The sequence below is a fragment of the Lagenorhynchus albirostris genome, chromosome 9 (genome assembly GCF_949774975.1).
Source record: "Lagenorhynchus albirostris chromosome 9, mLagAlb1.1, whole genome shotgun sequence".
In the NCBI taxonomy this organism is placed as follows: Eukaryota; Metazoa; Chordata; class Mammalia; order Artiodactyla; family Delphinidae; genus Lagenorhynchus; species Lagenorhynchus albirostris.
The window spans coordinates 103,605,855-103,629,943 of record NC_083103.1 but is presented as its reverse complement, the minus strand read 5'-3'; the positions used below and the strand labels follow the sequence as shown (position 1 = coordinate 103,629,943).

Sequence of the window (24,089 nt, the reverse complement as noted above, 5' to 3'; positions counted from 1 at the left end):
ATACTTTTTTTTATGTTTTAAGATTCTTTCATATTTTTCTATTATTATTCTGTTTATGCCCTTTGCCTAGTTATCTTTTGGGTTGTTGGGTTTTAAAGAGTTATAGGCACTTTTTTAATATATTAAGGAAATTAACCCATTGTGATATGTTCCAAATATCTTTTCTTAATTAATTACATTTTACTTTATTCACAATTAAAACCTTTTTTTTGTTTGTTTAGGGAAGATTTTAAAATTTGTATGTAGTAAAGTGTATCAGTCTTTTGTGGTTTCAGGGCTTCTTAAAATTATACTTAGAAAGGACTTCCTCGCTGTGAGGTGATAAAAGCTTTCCCATGATTTTCTTTTATGGTTTTCTCTTTACATTTAAATCTTTGATCCATTGGGAATTTATTTCAATGGATGGAATGAGGAAGGGATTAAATTTAATTTCATCTCTTTGGAATCTTTGGAAAATGATAGGGGATTTATGGTATAGAGAGATCTCAATAATCCTTTAATTTTTTTTAATAGTTATTCAGGCCAAAATTTCTCTGGATTTGTCTTGAGTGAAAATCATTAGACTAGTTTGCAAGATATCTCTGTATAAATTGTTCAGGAGTTTTTCCAGTGTAGCTGCTCTCAAGAACAGTTTGTTTTCCAGATTTGTTCCCAGACCTGATAGCAAATTTCAGTTTCTAGCAGGAATACATGTAATGACCACATAGTCCATGGATTAAAACTGTATAATTTTTGAAGCAACAAGATTAAAACAGTAACACATAAAGTAAATTGTAGTTTTGTAGAAAGGAAAAAGTATCATATAAACAAAGTCAGCTAGAGGGTTAATTTTGCTTATTTTCAAATATGAAAATTCAAGGGTATCCCAGTGGATGCCTTTTAAAATTTCATCTGGTCAGGTTTAATGTAAAACCAGGCTCAGCAGTGTTTGGCTGCTCGGTAAAGGGCAGACGGCCATGCATGGGTGACATGTCAGTGGTTGGTACCAGCATGCCTGTTTTTTAAGTAACAGTTATGTTGTTGCCAGTGTTGTAGATGCTATACTTTTCACTCATTTCCCAGCGAGTCATTTTATTGCTGCTCTAGGCATCTGCAGTTTAGCATCTGCAGTTTAAGTTGTGTGTAAAAATGTTGCATGCTTTTATTTGCCGTAATTGTCAGCATCTGTTAACTTACGATAGTTACTTCTTTTTTCTTTAGAAAGCTATGGACAAGCCTGGCTGCTGTGTCCCGCTTTGGATACTTGAGCAAAGGTGTATGTGGCAGTTATTATTGTGGGGAAGGAAAGATGGATGTAATACTAGAAGGCATGAGGTTGGGCAGGTCCCTAGACCATGCTTGTCTTCTCTATAAATTGTGATCCTCCCTACCTCTGAGATCTGTAACTGTTCCTCCCATTGTGCTTGGCCCAGGAGACCTTTTCATGCAGTGTTATCCTTTCTAGTTTTTAGTTGACCTTTCTTAAATCTGAGATAGAGCTTTTAAGTTTCACTAGGTCCCATTTGTTTATTTTTGTTTTTATTTTGATTACTCTAGGAGACGGATCTAAAAAGATGTTGCTGTGATTTATGCCAGAGAGTGTTCTGCCTATGTTTTCCTCTAAGGGTTTTATAGTATCTGGTCTTACATTTCGGTCTTTAATGCATTTTGAGTTTATTTTTGTATGTGGTATTAGAGAATGTTCTAATTTCATTCTTTACATGTAGCTGTCCAGTTTTCCTAGTACCATTTATTGAAGAGACTGTATTTTCTCCATTGTATATTCTTGTCTCCTTTGAGGAAATCGTAAACAAAACAAAAAGACAACCTACAGAATAGGAGAAAATATTTGCAAATGATGCATCCGGCAAGGGATTAATTTCCAAAATATACAAATAGCTCATACAGCTCAATATCAAACAACAAAAAAAACCCAATAAAAAAATGGGCAGAAGACCTAAATAGACATTTCTCTGAAGAAAACATACAGATGGCCAACAGGCAAATGAAAAAAATGCTCAACATCACTAATTATTAGAGAAATACAAATCAAAACTACAATGAGTTGTCACCTCACTCTGGTCAGAATGGCCATCATCAGAAAGTCTACAAATAATAAATGCTGGAGACGATGTGGAGAAAAAGGAACCCTGCTGCACTGTTGGTGGGAATGTAAATTGGTGCAGTCACTGTGGAGAACGGTATGGAGGTTCCTTAAAAAATCAAAACCAGAGTTACCGTATGATCCTGTAGTTCCACCTCTGGGCATATATCTGGAGAAAACTATAATTCGAAAAGGAATTATAGAAAACTGTAATTTGAAAAGATACATGCACCCAGTGTTCAGAGCAGTACTATTTACAATAGCCAAGACATAGAGGCAACCTAAATGTCCATCGACAGATGAATGGATAAAGATGTGGTACATATATACAATGGAATATTACTCAGCCATTAAAAAAGAACAAAATAATGCCATTTGCAGCAACATGGATGGACCTAGAGATTGTCATGCTGAGTGAAGTAAGTCAGAAAGAGACAAATATCATATGATGTCCCTTATATGTGGAATCTAAAAAAAAAAAGGATACAAATGAACTTATTTACAAAAGAGAAATAGACCCACAGACATAGAAAACAAATTTATGGTTACCAAAGGGGAAGGAGCAGGGGGAGGGATAAATTAGGAGGTTGGGATTAACATATACACACTATTACATATAAAATAGATAACCAACAAGGACCTACTGTGTAGCACCGGGAACTATTCTCAATAATTTTGTAATAACCTATAAGAGAAAAGAATCTGAAAAAGACTACACACACACACACACACACACACACACACACACACACACGCACACACACACACACACACACACACACACACATATAACTGAATCACTGTGCTGTATACCTGAAACTAACACAACATTGTAACTCAACTATACTTCAATTAAAAAAAAAGTCTGAGAGAAAAAAGGATATAAGTAAGAGAAGTCTGCATCTTGGAAACTTCTGTTTTTTAACTTATTAGTTGGAAAGTTTGAGAAGAGAGGAATAGTTATTAAATGAATAATAATTAGTGAAAACTCACCTTCATTTGGGTGCTGCATTTGGTTATGTAGGTCACAGAGCCTAAGGCAGTGGGAGGGGTCTGGTGTCACAGGTGTAGCAGTCTGACACAGTGAGGGTGCTTCATGGGATTTCCTGTCTTTGCCTCACCTGCAATTAACCTAGCACATAATAAACTTCGGCCCAGCATGATCACATATCACTGGTGCCTCAGCTGCACACCTGTGTGTACATCAGTAGAGCTGAACAGCCTGAAAACTGCTGTTCTTTAGTCCATGGCTTGAGGTTTAAATTTTTGAAGTACAAGATGGAAACAGAAAGTGAGGGTAGCCCTTCAGGAGATGACAGTGTCTTTTTTTTGGATTCAGAAGTTATAACCCAGGTGACGGACGATGAAGAGGGAGAAAGAGAAGAACATTTCAGGTAATTATGGAATTTGCTGTCAGTTCTCCCTCTCTCACCTTTGTCCCTCTGTCCACATCCTTCACTTGTGCTACCCAGCCCTCCCATCCTCTTTGTTTTAATCTCTTTTCCAGTAAGACTTCTTTTCTCTGGGGGAAGGTTTGGAGCTGAAGAGGACAGGTTTCTATTTGTACGTAGCACTCTTCATTCCACAACTTGTCCTGAGCTTGTAAAAGGCATTTTAAATGACTTGTTAGAACACCAGGAAGAGAAGGTGTTAGACAGGTTTTGTAGTAGCATTTCAGGAATTTCAGGTAGAGACTGAACTACTACCCCTTCGTATATCTGATTTGTACCTAACAGATGTGATTTGGATTTGAATCTAATAGATTTTTCTTCTTCTTTTTCTTGGAATATGTTCCTCTGTGTGTGTGTGTGTGTGTGTGTGTGTGTGTGTGTGTGTATATGCATGTATGTATGTATGGCTGCTTTTGTTGCCTTATTCATGTGTATGAAACATTTTGATTAAGTACAAATTAATTGTTTCATGAATCAAAGCCTTCTGACCTTATATCTCACTCCCCTTATAGCTCCCCTGCCCCCCGCCCTGGCAAATCTCTCTTGGTTTGATCTCTAGCTGTAACTTCAAAATTGAAGTGTTTGAGAATGCCTCCTGATTAAGCAGCTCTCCAAGTTTCTTTCATTGGTGAAGAAAGAGGTCTCACCCAACTTGTAGACACAGTGCCATTTGTGTATTAATTGTGTTGTGCTGTTACAAATTTTAGGAGACTTTATTCTGGCTTTTCTTTCTCAACAGGGTTAGCAAATTAATTCTTTTGGAGGTATTAAAAAAAAACTCTTGAAGTTTGTACTGCATATTATCACTGTCAGCCACATGGGCAATTAAATACCGCCACTGTGGAGAACAGTATGGAGGTTCCTTAAAAAGCTACAAATAGAACTACCATATGACCCAGCAATCCCACTACTGGGCATATACCCTGAGAAAACCATAATTCAAAAAGAGTCATGTACCAAAATGTTCATTGCAGCTCTATTTACAATAGCCCGGAGATGGAAACAACCTAAGTGTCCATCATCGGATGAATGGATAAAGAAGATGTGGCACATATATACAATGGAATATTACTCAGCCATAAAAAGAGACGAAATTGAGCTATTTGTAATGAGGTGGATAGACCTAGAGTCTGTCATACAGAGTGAAGTAAGTCAGAAAGAGAGAGACAAATACCGTATGCTAACACATATATATGGAATTAAAAAAAAATGTCATGAAAAACCTAGGGGTGAAACAGGAATAAAGACACAGACTTACTAGAGAATGGACTTGAGGTTATGGGGAGGGGGAAGGGTAAACGGTGACAAAGCGATAAAGAGGCATGGACATATATACACTACCAAACGTAAGGTAAATAGCTAGTGGGAAGCAGCCGCATAGCACAGGGAGATCAGCTCGGTGCTTTGTGACCGCCTGGAGGGGTGGGATAGGGAGGGTGGGAGGGAGGGAGACGCAAGCGGGAAGAGATATGGGAATATATGTATGTATATAACTGATTCATTTTGTTGTGAAGCTGAAGCTAACATACCATTGTAAAGCAATTATACTCCAATAAAGATGTTAAAAAAAATTAAACATATTTTACAGTCTTATCTATGAGTAATTGGGTAGGAGAACAGATCATTATTTTCATCAGATCTTGTCTTTATGTTTAGTGTTCAAAGAGTCTCTCCTTTCTCAAGTTAAAGGATTTCTTTATCTACAGATTTTATTTTTAAAGTCTAGGTTAAATGACAGAAGAGATTGAATATTAGGAACTCTTGATAACCCACACTAAATTTGTTAATCGGTAGTTAAAATGAATAAGAAGTATGTTTTACATTTTAAAGAATAATTCAGTGTTCAAAGTATGAAAATGAACTATTTTATTAGCATATGAAATTCTTTTTTTGTGTCAGCCTTCTCATTCTCTCCATAGTTTTATTTTAACCTTTCTTTTTTTTTTAATATTTATTTATTTGGCTGCTCCAGGTCTTAGTTGCGGCACACGGGATCTTTTAGTTGCAGCATGCAGGCTCTTAGTTGTGGCTTGCTGGATCTAGTTCCCTGACCAGGGATTGAACCTGGGCCTTCTGCATTGGGAGCTCAGAGTCTTAACTGCTGGACCATGAGGGAAGTCCCTAGCCTTTCTTATTTGAGTAAGCTACTTCTCTCCCAAGGTGTGCTGATGCGTCACATATTGCATAGTTTTAAATATGGTCAGTGTGTCATGAACAATTAGTAGGAATGAGGTATTTATTATGTTTGTGTTAAAACTGGCCTGGTGTTAAAATTGTGGAAGTTATTTTGACATATTTGTCAAAGGAAGAAACAACCTGGACTTTGTTGTTGTGATAGATTTGGTACTGTGATCCTCCATTTACTTGTGAGGCAACAGGAGGCTGTCTGGGATTTTTGGTTGTTTGTTTGTTTTGTTTTTTTGCGGTACGCGGACCTCTCACTGTTGTGACCTCTCCCCTTGCGGAGCACAGGCTCCGGACGCGCAGGCTCAGCGGCCATGGCTCACGGGCCCAGCCGCTCCGCGGCATGTGGGATCTTCCCAGACCAGGGCACGAACCCGTGTCCCCTGCGTTGGCAGGCGGACTCTCAACCACTGCGCCACCAGGGAAGCCCTGGGATTTTCTTTTGACATTTCAGTTTAAAAGCAAATCTGTGTAAGATTGAGCTGTTCTTTTCCTTAGGACTATGTGACCACGTTTTCATCCTGAGAAACTGAGCTTGTGTATGCATTGTTTTAGGAAACTGTGGTACTTTAGGGCATTTGTCTGTTTACAATATTATTTCATAGCTGAATGTCACCATGACTCTCCCAAACCAAATATGTCTTTGAGATTTGCTCTTATTTTATTTATAAGTGCAACAAAGAGATCAAGGTAAGGCCACATTCCATGTAGTGTTTCTCACCTCTTCAGCAGTCAGACATAAGGAAATGTGGCAGCAGAGTGCTTGCACAATGCTCACAGTGGCTTTCGGGCTGAAACGCCTTGCAGAAAAACGTGTGTGTGGGTGTCGAAGGTGGTGAGGGGTGGGTAGTGGGAGTTGCGGCTGTAACCTTGGGAGAACCAGTTATAGATTCAGTGATGTATATGAGAGTTGTTTCTGTAAAGTCAATTTGATAGTTAAAAATATATATGGAAAAGTTTTATGTGTTTCTTTAAAATCTGTGCTAATACACATTAACCAAACTGTCATTATGGTTACATACTCATTAATTTCCATGCATGTACACACACAGAATAAGGGCAGAAGATTGAGTGCTCTTCTTTTTCTCTGAATAGCTTCTGAGCTGGGTTTTAAATTCATTCTTAAAAGAATAGCACTATGTCATTTGAGGCACCATGGCTAAGAGGGTAAAGTCATAGCTACCTGAAGTGTAGGTTTCTGGTGCTGCCAGTCATCATCTGCTTTAGGAGGAGGTACTCACAGAGGAGCACTATGTCCAGTAGCTTTTGGAATAACTTTTATTTTTGGACTTGGTTGGAGTAAGGGGTAACTTTTCTTACGTTATAGCTCTGTGGGAAGTTGGTCAGTCTCCCTTCATGGCAGTAGTTCTAACCTGCCTACCCCTGACTCACAAATCTCTCATTTTCTGATTTCTAATTTTGTAAAGTTAATATCAATCATACCATTACGGTAAAAGAGTTCTTAGACTAGAATATTTCAAGATCCCCAGAGTCCTTAGAGTAGACTAGTCCTTAGGGATCATTAGAAGAATGCTGCTGTAAATATGAAAGGGGAATATAAGGCAGAAAGGAAAAACAAAAATGTTTTCATTCTTTTAAGAGAGAAAAATTTATTTAGGAGTTCTATACAGTGTACTAAGCCAAATGTGATATAGTCCATCAGTTACATGCTTATTAATCCTGTAAAGTAGGTATTATTATTTTCTGTCTTCCAGATGCAGAAATTGTAGCTCAGAAAGCCACATACACCATGTTGTCAGTATATGGTAGAGCAAAATCTTGAACCCCAGTGTAACTGATGTTAAAAAGTAAAAGACTTCAGTTTTATAAAAAATTTTGATATATCTGCTGCTAAATGTTATTTTCTAGTAAGTAATAACTTTTAAGAGGCTACAGCTTATTTCTCAGTTCTGAAATTCCTTCTCTGAGGACTTTTTGAGCACCAGTGATGTATAAATTATGCAGCCAACGTAAAAGTGAAGTAGTGCATACAGTAATGTGACCTTTTAAAAATATGACCTTGAGGACACCTGGGAATTATTACTAACTCACAATCATGAGAGGTTCTAGTTCTTTGTCATTTGAGAGTAGAAATGTTTATCATATGATCTTGTTTAATGTTCTCTGGTATCTCATTGTTGGCAGATTCATAGCCTAGTATGTATGACAAACAATGACATATAGTTTGAAATGTTTACGGAGATAGTGCATAATTCAACCACATTTCTAGAACTTGTATACCTTTAAAATTAAGAGTCTACAGATGCCCAGATGTCTCAGTCAGATCTTCACTTGTATCTCCATTATAAGACAATTGATTTTAAGTGAGAAGAGAAGCTTCTGATTTTAGTTAAACCAGATAATTTGGTATACATATTTTAATTTTTTTGCAATGTATTTATTGATTTATAGCATCATAGAACTAATGATAATGGCTCATGCATTTGATTGGTTGGTTGGTTGCTTGCTTTATTCATTCTCTGCCTTATTTGAAATGAGGCCATGAGTTAGAAGATACTGCAGCAGTCCCAATAGGTAACAAGGGCTTGGAATATGGTATTTCTTCTAGGTTCTTGCATTTCTTTCAGATCTAGGATGGCTATTTTAATGGCTAAATTCCTCTGGAAGCCCATAAAGCTATTTCACAATTCTCTGCTTTTAATACCCTGACTGTTATTTTGTCTTCTATAGAAATTCCTCATTTTAGGATTCCCAGGATAGAGAGGTAGCATTAACAGCTTACTAGTGACAGATATATCAATATCACACCCAGGCGTATTTTATACTCTGTGACTTTTCATAGTCATCACACCCTTAATTATCTGTTATGTACAATACCAAAAAGATGTGTATTTTGCATTATAAAAAAAAGATATTTCTATTACTGTGTAACTTTGGTTGTGTGATCTGGAGTATAGTTTAGCCCCTAAAATATTCTTTCAATATGAAATATAACTATCACCCAATACACTCTCATTAGTGTTACAAAAATAATAAATTTAATGATAATCAGCAGAGTCTGAGGTGAACATTGCTTAATCTCAGAAAATTTTATTCAGTATTGGAGTCTAGCCATTAGGCTGTCTTTGTAATTAACCATGAAGCATGCTCCTACAAGACTTTCTTGGTATTTCACTAATTAAACTCTTTGGGATGGAATCCAAGGTATGTTTGTCTGTATGAGTTTTATGATGTACAAGAAGGGCCTTAGAGCACAGAAACTGTATAAAACTATGTAGAAGTTCCTGTATTAAGTTGTTTATTTAAAGTTAAAATTTTAACTTTCTTTCTATTTCTCCTTAAGCTTTGGATTCAACTTAACATTAAACCCTTGTAAACATTCAATTGCATGTTCAAACTTAGTAAATGAAAAATCCCTGAAACACTTAAAGCTCTGTTTATAAATGTAATATAGTCAATTTCGTTTTTTAAAAAATATACATAAAGTGACAAACCTGCGAAGATTACAATCAGAACAAGCAAAACCTTTCTAGATAACTTAATTTTAGAAGTTCTATACTTTTACTTTCCATTAGTGATTAGCTTCCCTTTTCCATGCTCTCATATGCAGATATGCATTTTCTCTATTATAATTTGCAAACCAAACAGTTTCTTTAACTTAGGTAGGCTGTTTTTTCCCCTCTTGGTGCTCTCTTTTCTTCCCTATTTCCCTTCCTTTTAAGATAAGGTCTTTAGATACTTCTTTCAGTTCCCTTCTCTCTGGATAAGACTTTTGGTACTCTTCTGTTTAACACCATTCTCCCCTCACCTCCAGGCCTAGTGTTTTGCTGTAATGGTTTACTTTTTTTTTTTTTTTTTTTTTGCGGTACGCGGGCTTCTCACTGTTGTGGCCTCTCCCACTGCGGAGCTCAGCGGCCATGGCTCACGGGCCCAGCCACTCCGCGGCATGTGGGATCTTCCCGGACCGGGGCACGAACCAGTGTCCCCTGCATCGGCAGGCGGACCCTCAACCACTGTGCCACCAGGGAAGCCCAATGTTGTTTTTTTTCTTTTCCTTTGTAGGCAACTTATTCTTTCTGAATGCTTGTAGGATTTTCTTTTTATTTGTAGTTATGTGTATTTTGTCATCAAGTCTTCAGCTTGGAGCTCAGTGACTTTCAATCTACAGATTCAAGTCTTCATATTAGGAAAGATTTTTTAATGTTATCCATTATTAATTATTACCTCTTTTATCTGTAATAATTTTCTCCTTGTGGAATCTATTTATTGCATATTTGGTCTCCTTAATCTTTTTTTCATGATGTATTTATCTTTACATTTTGATTTTGTGATTTGAGGTATTTCTTGTACTTGTTCTTTAGGCCAGGGGTCCCCAACCCCCAGGCCGTGGACCGTTAGGTACTGGTCCGTGGCTTGTGAGGAACCGGGCCGCACCGCAGGAGGTGAGCATGCTAGTGCGTGAATGAGCGAAGCTTCATCTGTCGCTCCCCACTGTTCGCATTACGGCCTGAACCATCCCCCCCGCCCCCTCCGCCTGCCCCGTCCCCACCCGTGGAAAAATTGCCTTCCATGAAACTGGTCCCTGGTGCCAAAAAGGTTGGGGACCGCTTCTTTAGACCACTGATTTCATCCTTTTCTTTAATCTTTCAGATTCAATTTGAGTAGAGAAGTAATTTCTAAGCATTCTTCTTCACGTATAGATATAACATATCCACTGACATAATATTTATACAGTGATAAATTTAGATTATTGTCTTTCTTCTTCAGCTTTGCAGCTTGATTCATTCAATGTATGTGTTCTGTTTGTTCTGACTGAACAGAATTGAAGATTTTACTGCTAAGCTAAATATTGCCCTTCTTTGTTTCCTCCCCCTACAGTGTTTTCTCCAGCAGTCCCATAATGTGTATAGCTTCTGCCTTCTCTTAGGTGCAAACACCCACATTAGGAGCCCTAGTCCTTCTAATTGATTGTTACATTTATTTACAGAGTAATTTTCCAGTTTTTACTAATTCCTTGGGGCCAAGTACCTCTTTTGTTGTGGAGAGAAGTGGGAGTGTAGCCTCCTTGAACCTCTGTTTTTCTCTGCCGGTTTACCAGTCAGTATGATCCCATTTGCTTTTTTGTCTTCCAGAAGTTGATCGAGATTTCTGGCCTGCTGATCCCACCCATATTAATCTCTTAAGGAGTTATTTCCTTTTATTTGGCTTACTGGCTTTTCAGAGACTTGGAGAAGGAGAGCTCTGTTTCTCAACATATATGCAGTCTTAAATTGGAAGTCCACTGGTAGTTATTTTCATGGCTTTTGAGAGGAAACTTCTGAAGGGGGCATTCAGTGAGGCAGAATCTTGGTGTCTGTCACCTAGTCTAGTGGGTCTCTAGAGGTGAGAATGGCTTGTTTTAGTGTCCTCTTCAGGCTGGGAAGTGGGAACTTCTAGGAGAAAATGGTCTATCTCATCTGGAGTGACTGAGATGTACTAATATATTTCAGTTTTCCCATCTGCAAAATAAGGCTAATAACAGTGTATCAAACAGTAACCAGTTAAAAGATATAATGGAAGAAAAGGTGCCATTTTTAAGAGCACCAAAGAAGATAAAATACTCAGAAATAAACTTAATAAGGAACTCTAAAACCTATATGAAGAAAATTTAAAATATCACTGAAGGACATAAAAGACGTTTGGAACAAATGAAAAGATATACCTTGTTCATAACAAAATATTCAACATCATAAAGATGTCAGCTTATTATAAATTTAATGTGATAATAAGAATCCTTGTAAAAACCTAGGTAAATTGGTTTTGAAAGAAATTGACCTTGACAAAATAATTTAGCAAAGAAACTTTGGGGAAAAGAAAAAAGCAAGGATGTTGGATAGAGGATTAGTGTGAGCAGACATTGCTATAAAGTGTCAATAGTTAAAAACTTGTGGTACTGGTATGAATAGAGGGCATAAGGGAGTAAAATGGAAAGCCTAGAAATACACCCTAATACGTAGGAAGATATGGCAAAGATGGCTTCTCAAAAACCAACAGAGACATTATGTTTGCTTGTTTTTTTTAAAATTAATTTACTTTTGGCTGCGTTGGGTCTTCATTGCTGTGTGTGGTCTTTCTGTAGTTGCGGCAAGTGGGGGCTACTCTTCGTTGTGGTGCGTGGGCTTCTTGTTGTAGTGGCTTCTCTTGTTGTGAAGCATGGGCTCTAGGCGCATGGGCTTCAGTAGTTGTGGCACGTGGGCTAAGTAGTTGTGGCTCAGCGGCTTAGTTGCTCTGTGGCATGTGGGATCTTCCCGGAACAGGGCTCGAACCCGTGTCCCCTGCATTGGCAAGCAGATTCTTAACCACTGGGCCACCAGCAAAGTATTGAGGAAAAACTTTGGGGGAAACTGCATATGCATCTGTGGAAAATAAAATTGGAGATCTGCCTCATACCAGGGATAATTTCCAAATGGTTGAAGATATAATGTATTAAAGGAAACCATGAAATATTCAAAAGAAAACATGGAAAATTAAAAAAAAAATTGTTTTAGATGAGGAAAGGCATTTTGAACTGACTTAAAATGCAAAACTCCCCATAGACCTCCATCAGCTTCCGGTCCTTCAGGAAGTCTAAGCTCTGCTCTGAGTCTGACGTGGCCAACTGCAGGGAGCTCTGCAACCCGTTGGTACCAAACCACACCCCTCAAACATCTGTGTGCCTGACAGGGTCTTGATGCTCCAGCTGGGTGTCAGGCCTGAGCCTCTGAGGTGGGAGAACTGAGTTCAGGACACTGGACCAACAAAGACCTCCTGGCCCCATGTAATATTAATTGGCGAGAGTTCTCCCAGAGATCTCCATCTCAACACTAAGACCCAGCTCCACTCAACGACAAGCAAGCTCCAGTGCTGGACACCCCATACCAAACAACCAGCGAGACAGGAACACAACCCCACCCATTAACAGAGAGGCTGCCTAAAATCATAAGAAGTTCACAGACACCCCGAAAAACACCACCGGGTGTGGTCCTGCCCACCAGAAAGACAAGATCGAGCCTCATCCACCAGAACACAGGCACTAGTCCCCTCCACCAGGAAGCCTACACAACCCACTGAAGCAACCTTACCCACTGGGGGCAGACACCAAAAACAGCGGGAACTACGAACCTGCAGCCTGTGAAAAGGAGACCCCAAACACAGTAAGTTAAGCAAAATGAGAAGACAGAGAAATACAGAGCAGATGAAGGAGCAAGGTAAAAACCAACCAGACCAAACAAATAAAGAGGAAAGAGGCAGTCTACCTGAAAAAGAATTCCGAGTAATGATAGTAAAGATCCAAAATCTTGGAAATAGAATGGAGAAAATTCAAGAAACGTTTAACAAGGACCTAGAAGAACTAAAGATCAAACAAACAATGATGAACAACACGGTAAGTGAAATTAAAAATTCTCTAGAAGGAATCAATAGCAGAATAACCGAGGCAGAAGAACGGGTAAGTGACCGGAAAGGTAAAATAGTAGAAATAACTACCACAGAGCAGAATAAAGAAAAAAGAATGAAAAGAATTGAGGACAGTCTCAGAGAGCTCTGGGACAGCAAAAAGTACCAACTTTTGAATTATAGGGGTCCCAGAAGAAGAAGAGAAAAAGAAAGGGACTGAGAAAATATTTGAAGAGATTATAGTTGGAAACATTCCTACTATGGGAAAGGAAATAGTCAATCAAGTCCAGGATGCGCAGAGAATCCCATACAGGAGAAATCCAAGGAGAAACATGCCAAGACACGTATTAATCAAACTATCAAAAATTAAGTACAAAGAAAATATATTAAAAGCAACAAGGGAAAAGCAACAAATAACATACAAGGGAATCCCCATAAGGTTAACAGCTGATCTTTCAGCAGAAACTCTGCAAGCCAGAAGGGGGTGGCAGGATGTATTTAAAGTGATGAAAGGGAAGAACCTACAACCAAGATTACTCTACCCAGCAAGGATCTCATTCAGATTTGACAGAGAAATTTAAACCTTTAAAGACAAGCAAAAGCTAAGAGAATTCAGTGCCACCAAACCAGCTTTACAACAACTGCTAAAGGAGCTTCTCTAGGCAGGAAACACAAGAGAAGGAAAACACCTACAATAACAAACCCAAAACAATTAAGAAAATGGTAATAGGAATATGCATATCAATAATTACCTTAAATGTAAATGGATTAAATTTACTCCAGTCAAAAGACACAGACTGACTGAACGGATACAAAACAAGACCCATATATATGCTGTCTACAGGAGACCCACTTCAGACCTAGGGACACATACAGTCTGAAAGTGAGGCGATGGAAAAAGATATTCCATGCAAATGGAAATTAAAAGAAAGCTGGAGTAGCAATTCTCATATCAGACAAAATAGACCTAAAAAAAAAGACTATTACAAGAGACAAAGAAGGACACTACATAATGTTCAAGGGATCAGTCCAAGTAGAAGATAGAACAATTATAAATATTTATGCACCCCAGCATAGGAGCATCTCAATACATAAGGCAAATGCTAACAACCATAAAAGGGGATATCGACAGGAACACAATAATAGTAGGTGACTTTAACACCCCACGTTCACCAATGGACAGGTCATCCAAAATGACAATAAATTCGGAAACAAAAGGTTTAAATGACACGTTAAACAAGATGGTCTTAATTGATATTTAAAGGGGATTCCATCCAAAAACAACACAATACACTTTGTTCTCAAGTGCTCATGGAACATTCTCCAGGATAGATCATATCGTGGGTCACAAATCAGCCTTGGTAAATTTAAGAAAACTGAAATTGTATTTTTTTCCGACACAACGCTATGAGACTAGATCTCAATTACAGGAAAAACTTTGTAAAAAATACAAACACATTGAGGCTAAACAATACACTACTGGGTAACCAAGAGATCACTGAAGAAATCAAAGAGGAAATCAAAAAATACCTAGAAACAAATGACAATGAAAACACAATGACCTAAAACCTATGGGATGCAGCAAAAGCAGTTCTAAGAGGGAAGCTATAGCAATACAAACCTACCTCAAGAAACAAGAAACATCTCAAATAAACAACCTAACTTTACACTTAAATCAATTATGCAAAGAAGAACAAAAATACCCAAAAGTTAGCAGAAGGAAAGAAATCATAAAAATCAGATTAGAAATAAATGAAAGAGAAATGAAGGAAACGATAGCAAAGATCAATAAAACTAAAAGCTTGTTCTCTGAGAAGATAAACAAAATTGAGAAACTAGTAGCCAGACTCAAAAGACAAAAGGGAGAAGATTCAAATCAACAGAATTAGAAATGATAAAGCAGAAGTAACAAGTGACACTGCAGAAATACAAAGGATTATGAGAGATTACTACAAGCAACTATATGCCAATAAAATGGACAACCTGGAAGAAATGGACAAATTCTTAGAAAAGCACAACCTTCTGAGACTGAACTAGGAAGAAATAGAAAATACAAACAGTCACAAGCACTGAAATTGAAACTGTGATTAAAAATCTTCCAACAAACAAAAACCCAGGACCAGATGGCTTCACAGACGAATTCTATTAAACATTTAGAGAAGAGCTAATCCCTATCCTTCTCAAACTCTTCCAAAATATAGCAGAGGGAGGAACACTCCCAAACTCATTCTACAAGGCTACCATCACCCTGATACCAAAACCAGACAAAGATGTCACAAAGAAAGAAAACTACAGGCGAATATCACTGATGAACATAGATTCAAAAATCGTCAACAAAATGCTAGCAAACAGAATCCAGCAGCACATTAAAAGGATCATACACCATGGTCAAGTGGGGTTTATCCCAGGAATGCAAGGATTCTTCACTATATGCAAATCAATCAATGTGATACACCATATTAACAAATGGAAGGATAAAAACCATATGATAATCTCAATAGATGCAGAAAAAACTTTCTACAAAATTCGACACCCATTTATGATAAAAACCCTCCAGGAAGTAGGCATAGAGGGAACTTTCCTCAACATAATAAAGGCCATATATGACAAACTCACAGCCAGCGTCGTTCTGAATGGTGAAAAACAAACCATTTCCACTAAGATCAGGAACAAGACAAGGTTTTCCACTCTCACTGCTATTGTTCAACATAGTTTTGGAAGTTTTAGCCCCAGCAATCAGAGACAAAAAAATAAAAGGAATCCAAATTGGAAAATAAGAAGTAAAAGTGTCACTGTTTGAGCATGACATGATACTATACATAGAGAACCCTAAAGATGCTACCAGAAAACTACTAGAGCTAATCAATGAATTTGGTAAAGTAGCAGGATACAAAATCAATGCACAGAAATCGCTTACATTCCTATACTCTAATGATGAAATATCTGAAAGAAACTAAGGAAACACTCCCATTTACCGTTGCAATGGAAAGAATAAAATACCTAGGAATAAACCTACCCAAGGAGATAAAAGACTTGTATGCAGAAAACTATAAGACACTGATGAAAGAAATTAAAAATGATACAGACAGATGGAGAGATATATCATGTTCTTGGATCAGAAGAATCAACATTGTGAAGATGACTATACTAAAAGCAATCTACAGATTCAGTGCAATCCCTATCAAACTACCAATGGCATTTTTCACAGAATTAAACAAAAAATTTCACAATTTGTGAAAAAGACCCTGAATAGCCAAAGCAATCTTGAGAAAGGAAAATGGAGCTGGAGGAATCAGGCTCCCTGACTTCAGACTATACTACAAACCTACAGTAATCAAGACAGTATGATACTGTCACAAAAACAGAAATATAGATAAATGGAAGAGGATAGAAAGCCCAGAAATAAACCCATGCATATATGGTCACCTTATCTTTGATAAAGGAGGCAAGAATATACAATGGAGAAAAGACAGCCTCCTTAATAAGTGGTGCTTGGAAAACTGGTCAGCTACATGTAAAAGAATGAAATTAGAACAGTTCCTAATGCCATACATAAAAATAAACTCAAAATGGATTAAAGACCTAAATATAAGGCCAGACACTATAAAACTCTTAGAGGAAAACATAGGCAGAATACTCTATGACATAAATCACAGCAAGATCCTTTTTGACCCCCATCCTAGGGAAATGGAAATAAAAACAAAGATAAATGGGACATAATGGAACTTAAAAGCTTTTGCACAGCAAAGGAAACCATAAACAAGACCAAATGACAACCCTCAGCATGGGAGAAAATATTTGTAAAGGAATTAACAGACAAAGGGTTAACCTCCAAAATATACAAGCATCTCATGCAGCTCAACATCAAAAAAACAATGCAATCCAAAAATGGGCAGAAGACCTAAATAGACATTTCTCCAAAGAAGTTATACAGGTTGACAACAAACACATGAAAGAATGCTCAACATCAGTAATCATTAGAGAAATGCAAATCAAAACTACACTGAGGTATCACCTCACACTGGTCAGAATGGCCATCGTCAAAAAATCTACAAACAATAAATGCTGGAGAGGGTGTGGACAAAAGAGGACCCTCTTGCACTGTTGGTGGGAATGTAAATTGATACAGCCACTATGGAGGTTCCTTGAAAAACTAAAAATAGAACTACCAAACGACCCAGCAATCCCACTACTGGGCATATACCCTGAGAAAACCATAATTCAAAAAGAGTCATGTACCACAGTGTTTATTGCAGCTCTATTTACCATAGCCGGGACATGGAAGCAACCTAAGCGTCTATCAACAGATGAATGGATAAAGAAGATGTGGCACATATATACAATGGAATATTACTCAGCCATAAAAAGAAATGAGATTGAGTTATTTGTAGTGAGGGGTATGGACCTAGAGTCTGTCATATAGAGTGAAGTAAGTCAGAAAGAGAAAAACAAATACCGTATGCTAACATATATTTATGGAATCTAAAAAAAAAAAAAAGGTTCTGAAGAACCTAGGGATAAGACAGGAATAAAGACGCAGACGTAGAGAATGGATTTGAGGACACGGGGAGCAGGAAGGGTAAGTTGGGATGAAGTGAGAGAGTGGCATGGACATATATACACTACCAAATGTAAAATAGTTAGCTAGTGGGAACAGCCACATAGCACAGGGAGATCAGCTTGGTGCTTTCTGTCCACCTAGAGGGGTGGAATAGGGAGGGTGTGAGGGAGACGCAAGAGGGAGGAGATGTGGGAATATATGAATATGTATGACTGATTCACTTTGTTATTCAGCAGCAACTAACACAACAGTGTAAAGCAATTATACTCCAATAAAGATGTTAAAAAAATGCAAAACTCCTAAAAGAAAGGGTTCTGAAATTCAACTACATAAAATATAAAACATCTGCATTATAGAAAACAATAAGCAAGGACCAATGACAGCCTTTAAAAAATACTTGGAATTCATAATACAAATGAAGAACTAATCTCTTTAGTATATAAAGAACTAAAAAGATATAAGAAAAAGACCAGGAACCGAACAGAAAAATGGGCTACTGTATAAAAAGAACTTTTTACACTGTGTTGTATTTGTCTTTCAGGTACACGTGAACATATATAAAAATGACATTTACAGATTTGTAGCATAGTTAGTAATAGCAAAAGATTGGAAATAATTCAAGAATTCATTAGGGGATTGGTTCAATAAATTATGGAATATCTACACAGTGGACTGTTACACAGTTATAAAAACAGTGAAGAAGCTCTTTATATACTGATATGGAAAGTTCTGCAGGAAATATTAGAGAACTGCACAAGAGTGTGCAAACATACTTTTTATGTAAAAAGTGGGGTGGAGTTGGAGGAATAAAACTGTTCTAAGTTTTTGCGCAAAGAGTAGCATATTTACACATTGCTTTTTTACTTTGCTTTTTGTGGGTATATTCTTTAATATATATGCAAAAATTACATACATAAATATATATATTCTTAAAGTCTGGAAGAGTATATAAAGTGGGGAATTTAATGGGTAGGAATTGGGCAGACTGGAGACAGGGAAGGGAGGTAGATTTTTCACTATATACCTTTTGATACTCTTGATTTTTGCATGATAAAGTTATACTTGCTAAGAATTATAGTATATCAGGCATTTTCAGTTGGAAATCACCAGAACTCGATTCCTCTGCCTTCAGTAATCCTCCATTCTGTTTTCACCACCAACATAGCTAACCCTGTTATTGTTAGAAGTTCAATTTCCTTATTTTCTGGGAATTCTAGGAATATTAGACATTTGTAAGCACTTAATAATCTGTATAAACGAACCAGAACAGAGCTCCAATATTTTAAGGTGCTTTGTAATCTAATTTATTAATATCGTCTGAAAGTAGGAAAATGTATTACTCCCTATGATGACAGGTAATAACTCTTATCATTTACAGACACACACAGCCACCTTGTAGCTTCAGTTTTACAACGTAAACAGAGAACACCAAACTCCCCAGTTTAGGTATATCTCAACGAGATGTTCTCTTCAGTAGAATTTAAATATATTCTTTCACAAACAGACAGACATAAATAGACTAAAACCCATTTCTCTGACAGAGAATAGGTGCCTTTCTCTATCTGTCAAATATCACTACATGGTCAGACCATAAGAAAACTTCCCAGTCATTCCCTATACCAATGGGGAGTAACTCACTGTCCACCAGTGTCACAGAACCATACCCAGCTGGGCAAAGTACCAGAAATAAACAAAAAACAAAGATTGGGGGATAAAAGGAAAGAAGTTCTATTGCTGCTTGGAATTCACTCCGGGGATCAAGGGAAGATATCCCTGGGAGCAAGCAGTCCCTTAGGCGATGTGTCACTTGGACTTTTCTGTGGAACTTCAACTCCGTCAAGTATGATTTTTCATGTTATGAACAAGAAACTCATAAAATATAAAGTGAGTGTGTGTCAGAGATTCAAATAATTTTTTAATTAGGGAAGCAGCAAGATGGTAAGGCTAGTTCCCACAATTTGAAGAAAGTGTTATTCTCTCTTCTTTTTCCTTTTGATTGAAAATATCCAGGTTCAAGTCTGGAGATGTTTTACACAAAACTCTTTTAAATATAGCATTAGATTCTTTAGGTTTTATGGTTAGTAATCTTAACACTTTGTCCTTTCTGTTAGATATGCAGCTATAATTAATCACTTTAAGGGTAAAATTTGTCTATAATTTTAAAAGCATAGAAGAAAATAGTCAATTAAATAGATACTAAGTTTTTGTGGAGTTGATTCATTGTTACATGACACAAAACGTATATAAATAATTTTTATACCTTTTATGATAATGTGTAACATTTGCCAATAATTTTTTTTTTAAAGATGATGTTGGGGGTAGAAGTTTATTAATTAATTTATTTATGTTTGCTGTGTTGGGTCTTCGTTTCTGTGCGAGTGCTTTCTCTAGTTGTGGCAAGCGGGGGCCACTCTTCATCGCGGTGTGCGGGCCTCTCACTATTACGGCCTCTCTTGTTGCGGAGCACAGGCTCCAGACGCACAGGCTCAGTAGTTGTGGATCACGGGCCCAGTTGCTCCGCGGCATGTGGGATCCTCCCAGACCAGGGCTCGAACCCGTGTCCCCTGCATTAGCAGGCAGATTGTCAACCACTGCGCCACCAGGGAAGCCCCCTACCAATAAATTCTTATTTTATACTTTTTTAAGGTATAACTTGCATATAAATAAACTCCACAGATCAGAAGAATGGAGCTTTAAGAACTTATAGAAATGTATACATTCATATACTCACAACATAATCAAATATAAATTATTCTCAGGACCCTACAAGACCCTTGCCCCTCCTATTCAGTACCTCTCCCAAAGGTAACCATTCTGACTTCTGTCACAATAGATTAGTTTTGCCTGTCCTCTAATACTACTCTTCTGTGTAATATTATATGGAAGATAGTATAAATTATTTATCTATTGTATTTTTGGTGGGATTTTTTGGTCTCAATAAATAATTGTATGATACTGGTATATATAAATACATTCTATTTTTGCATTTGACCTTATATTTTCTGATCTTGCTAAATTATTTTATTTATTAGGATTGTTTTTAGAGTCTGTTAGATTGTTTACATACTGTATCATTTTCAAATAATGAGAATTTTATTTTTTCTGTTCTAATTTTTATACCTCTTATTTATTTTCCTTACCTTCTTAAATAAAACTGATTAAGAGGGACTTCCCTCGTGGCGCAGTCGTTAAGAATCCGCCTGCCGGTGCAGGGGACATGGGTTCGAGCCCAGGTCCGGGAAGATCCTACATTTTGTGGAGCAGCTAAGCCCGTGTGCCACAACTACTGAGCCTGCGCTCTAGAGCCTGTGACTCACAACTACTGTAGCCCACGCGCCTAGAGCTCGTGCTCCGCAACAAGAGAAGCCGCTGCAATGAGAAACCTGCACACCGCAACAAAGATAGCCCCTGCTTGCCGCAACTATAGAAAGCCTGCGCGCAGCAACAAAGACCCGACGCAGCCAAAAATAAATAAATAAAAACTGATTAAGATCTCAAGGACAATGTTGAATAGAAGACATTCTTGTCTTGTTCATGACCATTTTGACCATGCTTGTCAGCGGGAAAGCATCAGTTTTACCATTAAGTGTGATGCTAGGTGTGTGTGTTTGTGTGTGTTTTAATAATCCTCATCAAAACATACATGTATTTAAAAAATCATGAATAAGTATTAAATTTCACCTACTGAAATTATATATGTTTTTATTCCTTTATTTTAATGATGTGGTCAGTTTATAGGGATTGATTTTAGAATATTAAAATAATTTGTAATTTGGACTGATACTCACTTGTTCACTATCCATTTTGCTAATATTTTGTTTAGGAGTTCTGCAACTATGTTCATGATGTTGAACCATAATTTTTTTTTTCTAGTAGTGTCTTTATCAGCTTGTTATGAAGGCTGTCCTGGCCTCATGGAACAGGTTGGTAGGTCTTCCTTTTACTTTTATGCTCTGGAAGAATGTATGTAAGGTTGTTATTATTTATTCCTTAAATGTTTGAAAGAATTCGCCAATGAATCCATTTGGGCTTGCAGTTTTCTTACAGATTCATCTTCTTTAATAGCTATAAGACTATTTAAATCTTTTGTTTCTTGTTTCAGTTTTGATAAGTTGTGTTCTTCAGGTAATTTGTTCATTTAAACTAAATTCTCAATATATTGGAATAGAGTTGTCGGTAGTATCCTGAGTCTTTTATTTTTATTTTTTAAAGTATTTATTTATTTATTTGGCTGTGGTGGGTCTTAGTTGAGGCAGGCAGGATCTTCGTTACCACGTGCAGAATCATCTTTGCAGCGTGTGGGATCTTTAGTTACCCATGCAAACTCTTACTTGCGGCATGTTGGGACTATTTCCCTGACCAGGGATTGAACCCTGGGACCCCTGCATTGGGAGCGCAGTGTCTTAGCCACTGGAACACCAAGGAAGTCCCTCTCAGAATCTTTTTTAATGTCGGCAGGCTTCTAGTTATATCTCCATTTTCATTCTTTATATTTGTGTTCCTTGTTTTTTTCTCAATGTTTTTTCCTAGGCGTTGTCCATTTTATTAATCTTCCAAAGAATCAAGTTTTGGCTTTGATTTCTTCTATTATACACCTGCTTTCTATTTCATTGATTTCTTTATTAAATTTTTTTTCTTTCTACTTTTTTGAATTAATTTTCTGTTCTTTTTCTAGATTTTTATGATGGAAGCATAAATCATTTACTTTTCAACTTGTCTTATTTCAGATAATATACATTTAGAGGTGTGAATTTTGCTCCAGCTCAGTTTTATTCTACACATTTTAATGTGTTTATTTTTGTTTTTCAGATCAAAATATTTTCTAATTTCTGTTGTGTATTTGACTCTGAGTTATTCAGAATTTTGTTTCTTAATTTCCAAACATTTGGGAGAATTTTTAGTTATCTTTCAGTAACTGATTTTTTAAAAAAATGAATTTATTTATTTTTGGTTGCATTGGGTCTTCGTTGCTGCACATGGGCTTTCTTTAGTTGGGGAGAGCAGGGGCTACTCTTCGTTGTGGTGTGCAGGCTTCTCATTATGGTGGCTTCTCTTGTTGTGGAGCATGGGCTCTAGGCACGCAGGCTTCAGCAGTTGTGGCACACAAGCTCAGTAGTTGTGGCTTATGGGCTGTAGAGGGCAGGCTCAGTAGTTGTGGTGCACGGGCTTAGTTGCTCCATGGCATGTGGGATCTTCCTGGACCAGGGCTCGCACCCGTGTCCCCTGCATTGGCAGGCGGATTCTTAACCACTGCACCACCAGGGAAGTCCCTTTCAGTAATTGAATTTTAGTGTAATGCTCTGGTGGTCACAAAACACTTCATTCATGATTTAAATTTTTTGTATTTGTTGAGACCACTTCATGGTCTAGCATATGGTCTTTTTGTAAATGTTTTGTATGCACTTGTAAAGAATGTATATTCTGTAGTTGTTGGGTTTAATGTTTTAGTTCAGGTTGGAAAATTGGGTTGTTCAAATCTCCTATATACTTACATTTTTTTCTTTTCGCTTGCTTATTCTATCAGTTACAGAGAAACGTTTGTTAAAATCTACACCTGTAAGGTGGATATAGCTATTTTCCTTTTAGTTCTTTCAGATTTTGCCTTATGTATTTTGAAGCTGTGTTGTTTGTTGCATATGGATTTTATTATTATTTTACTCTGTTGATTTGACACTTTTATCATCATGAAATGTCCCCCTTTACCTATTTTTAATTAGAATTTTTAGTCCATTTACTTTTTTATTCAGATATAATTTACATGCCATAAAATTCATTCCTTTAAAGTATATGATTATGTGGTTGTTAGTATATTTTCAAACTTACACAAACACCACCACTATCTAATTCTTGAACGTTTCAGAAAGAAATCTCTTATTCATTGGTAGCAACTCTCCATTTGGTCCTCCATCAAGCCCCTGGTAACCACCAGTATACTTCCTGTCTCTGTGAATTTGATTATTCTAGATATGTTGTATATATGGAATCATACAATCTGTGGTCTTTTGTGTGTGACTTCTTTCATTAAGCATAATGCTTTTACTTTTCATCCATGTGGTAACATGGATTAGCACTTCATTCTTTTTTTAATGGCCAAATATCATTTTATTGTATGAATCTGGTAAATTTTTTGGTTCATTTTTCAGTTGATGCTTGTTTCTACTTTTTGGCTATTACGAATACTATTGCTATGCATATTCATGTAAAGGTTCTTGGTGGACATATGCTTTTATTTCTCTTGGTTAAATACCTAGGAGTGGAATTGATGGCTCATACAGTTTTTCTATGTTTAACATATTGAGAAACTGCCAAACTGTTTTCTCTAGTGACTGTACCATTTAAATTCCTACCAGTAATGAGTGAGGATTACAGTTTCTACACATGCTTGCTAACTAGTCCAGTCGTCTTAAAAATTATTAATAATATCCTTGGACTGAAG

The 24,089-nt window shown here is 37.1% G+C and overlaps 1 protein-coding gene across 3 annotated transcripts in view; it reads left to right on the top strand.

Moving 5' to 3' along the window:
* ARHGAP32 (Rho GTPase activating protein 32) overlaps positions 1–24,089 on the top strand; it is a 269,873-nt gene that overhangs the window by 87,673 nt on the left and 158,111 nt on the right. For 2 of the 3 annotated variants that reach the window (XM_060160760.1, XM_060160759.1), the window contains exon 1: positions 3,287–3,477. The exons of the other annotated variant lie outside the window; for it this stretch is intronic. In XM_060160760.1, the coding sequence (XP_060016743.1) occupies positions 3,362–3,477 (116 nt within the window). In that variant the 5' untranslated portion in view covers positions 3,287–3,361. Of the gene's footprint in view, positions 1–3,286; positions 3,478–24,089 lie in introns of those variants that run through there. 3 annotated transcript variants of the gene reach the window in all.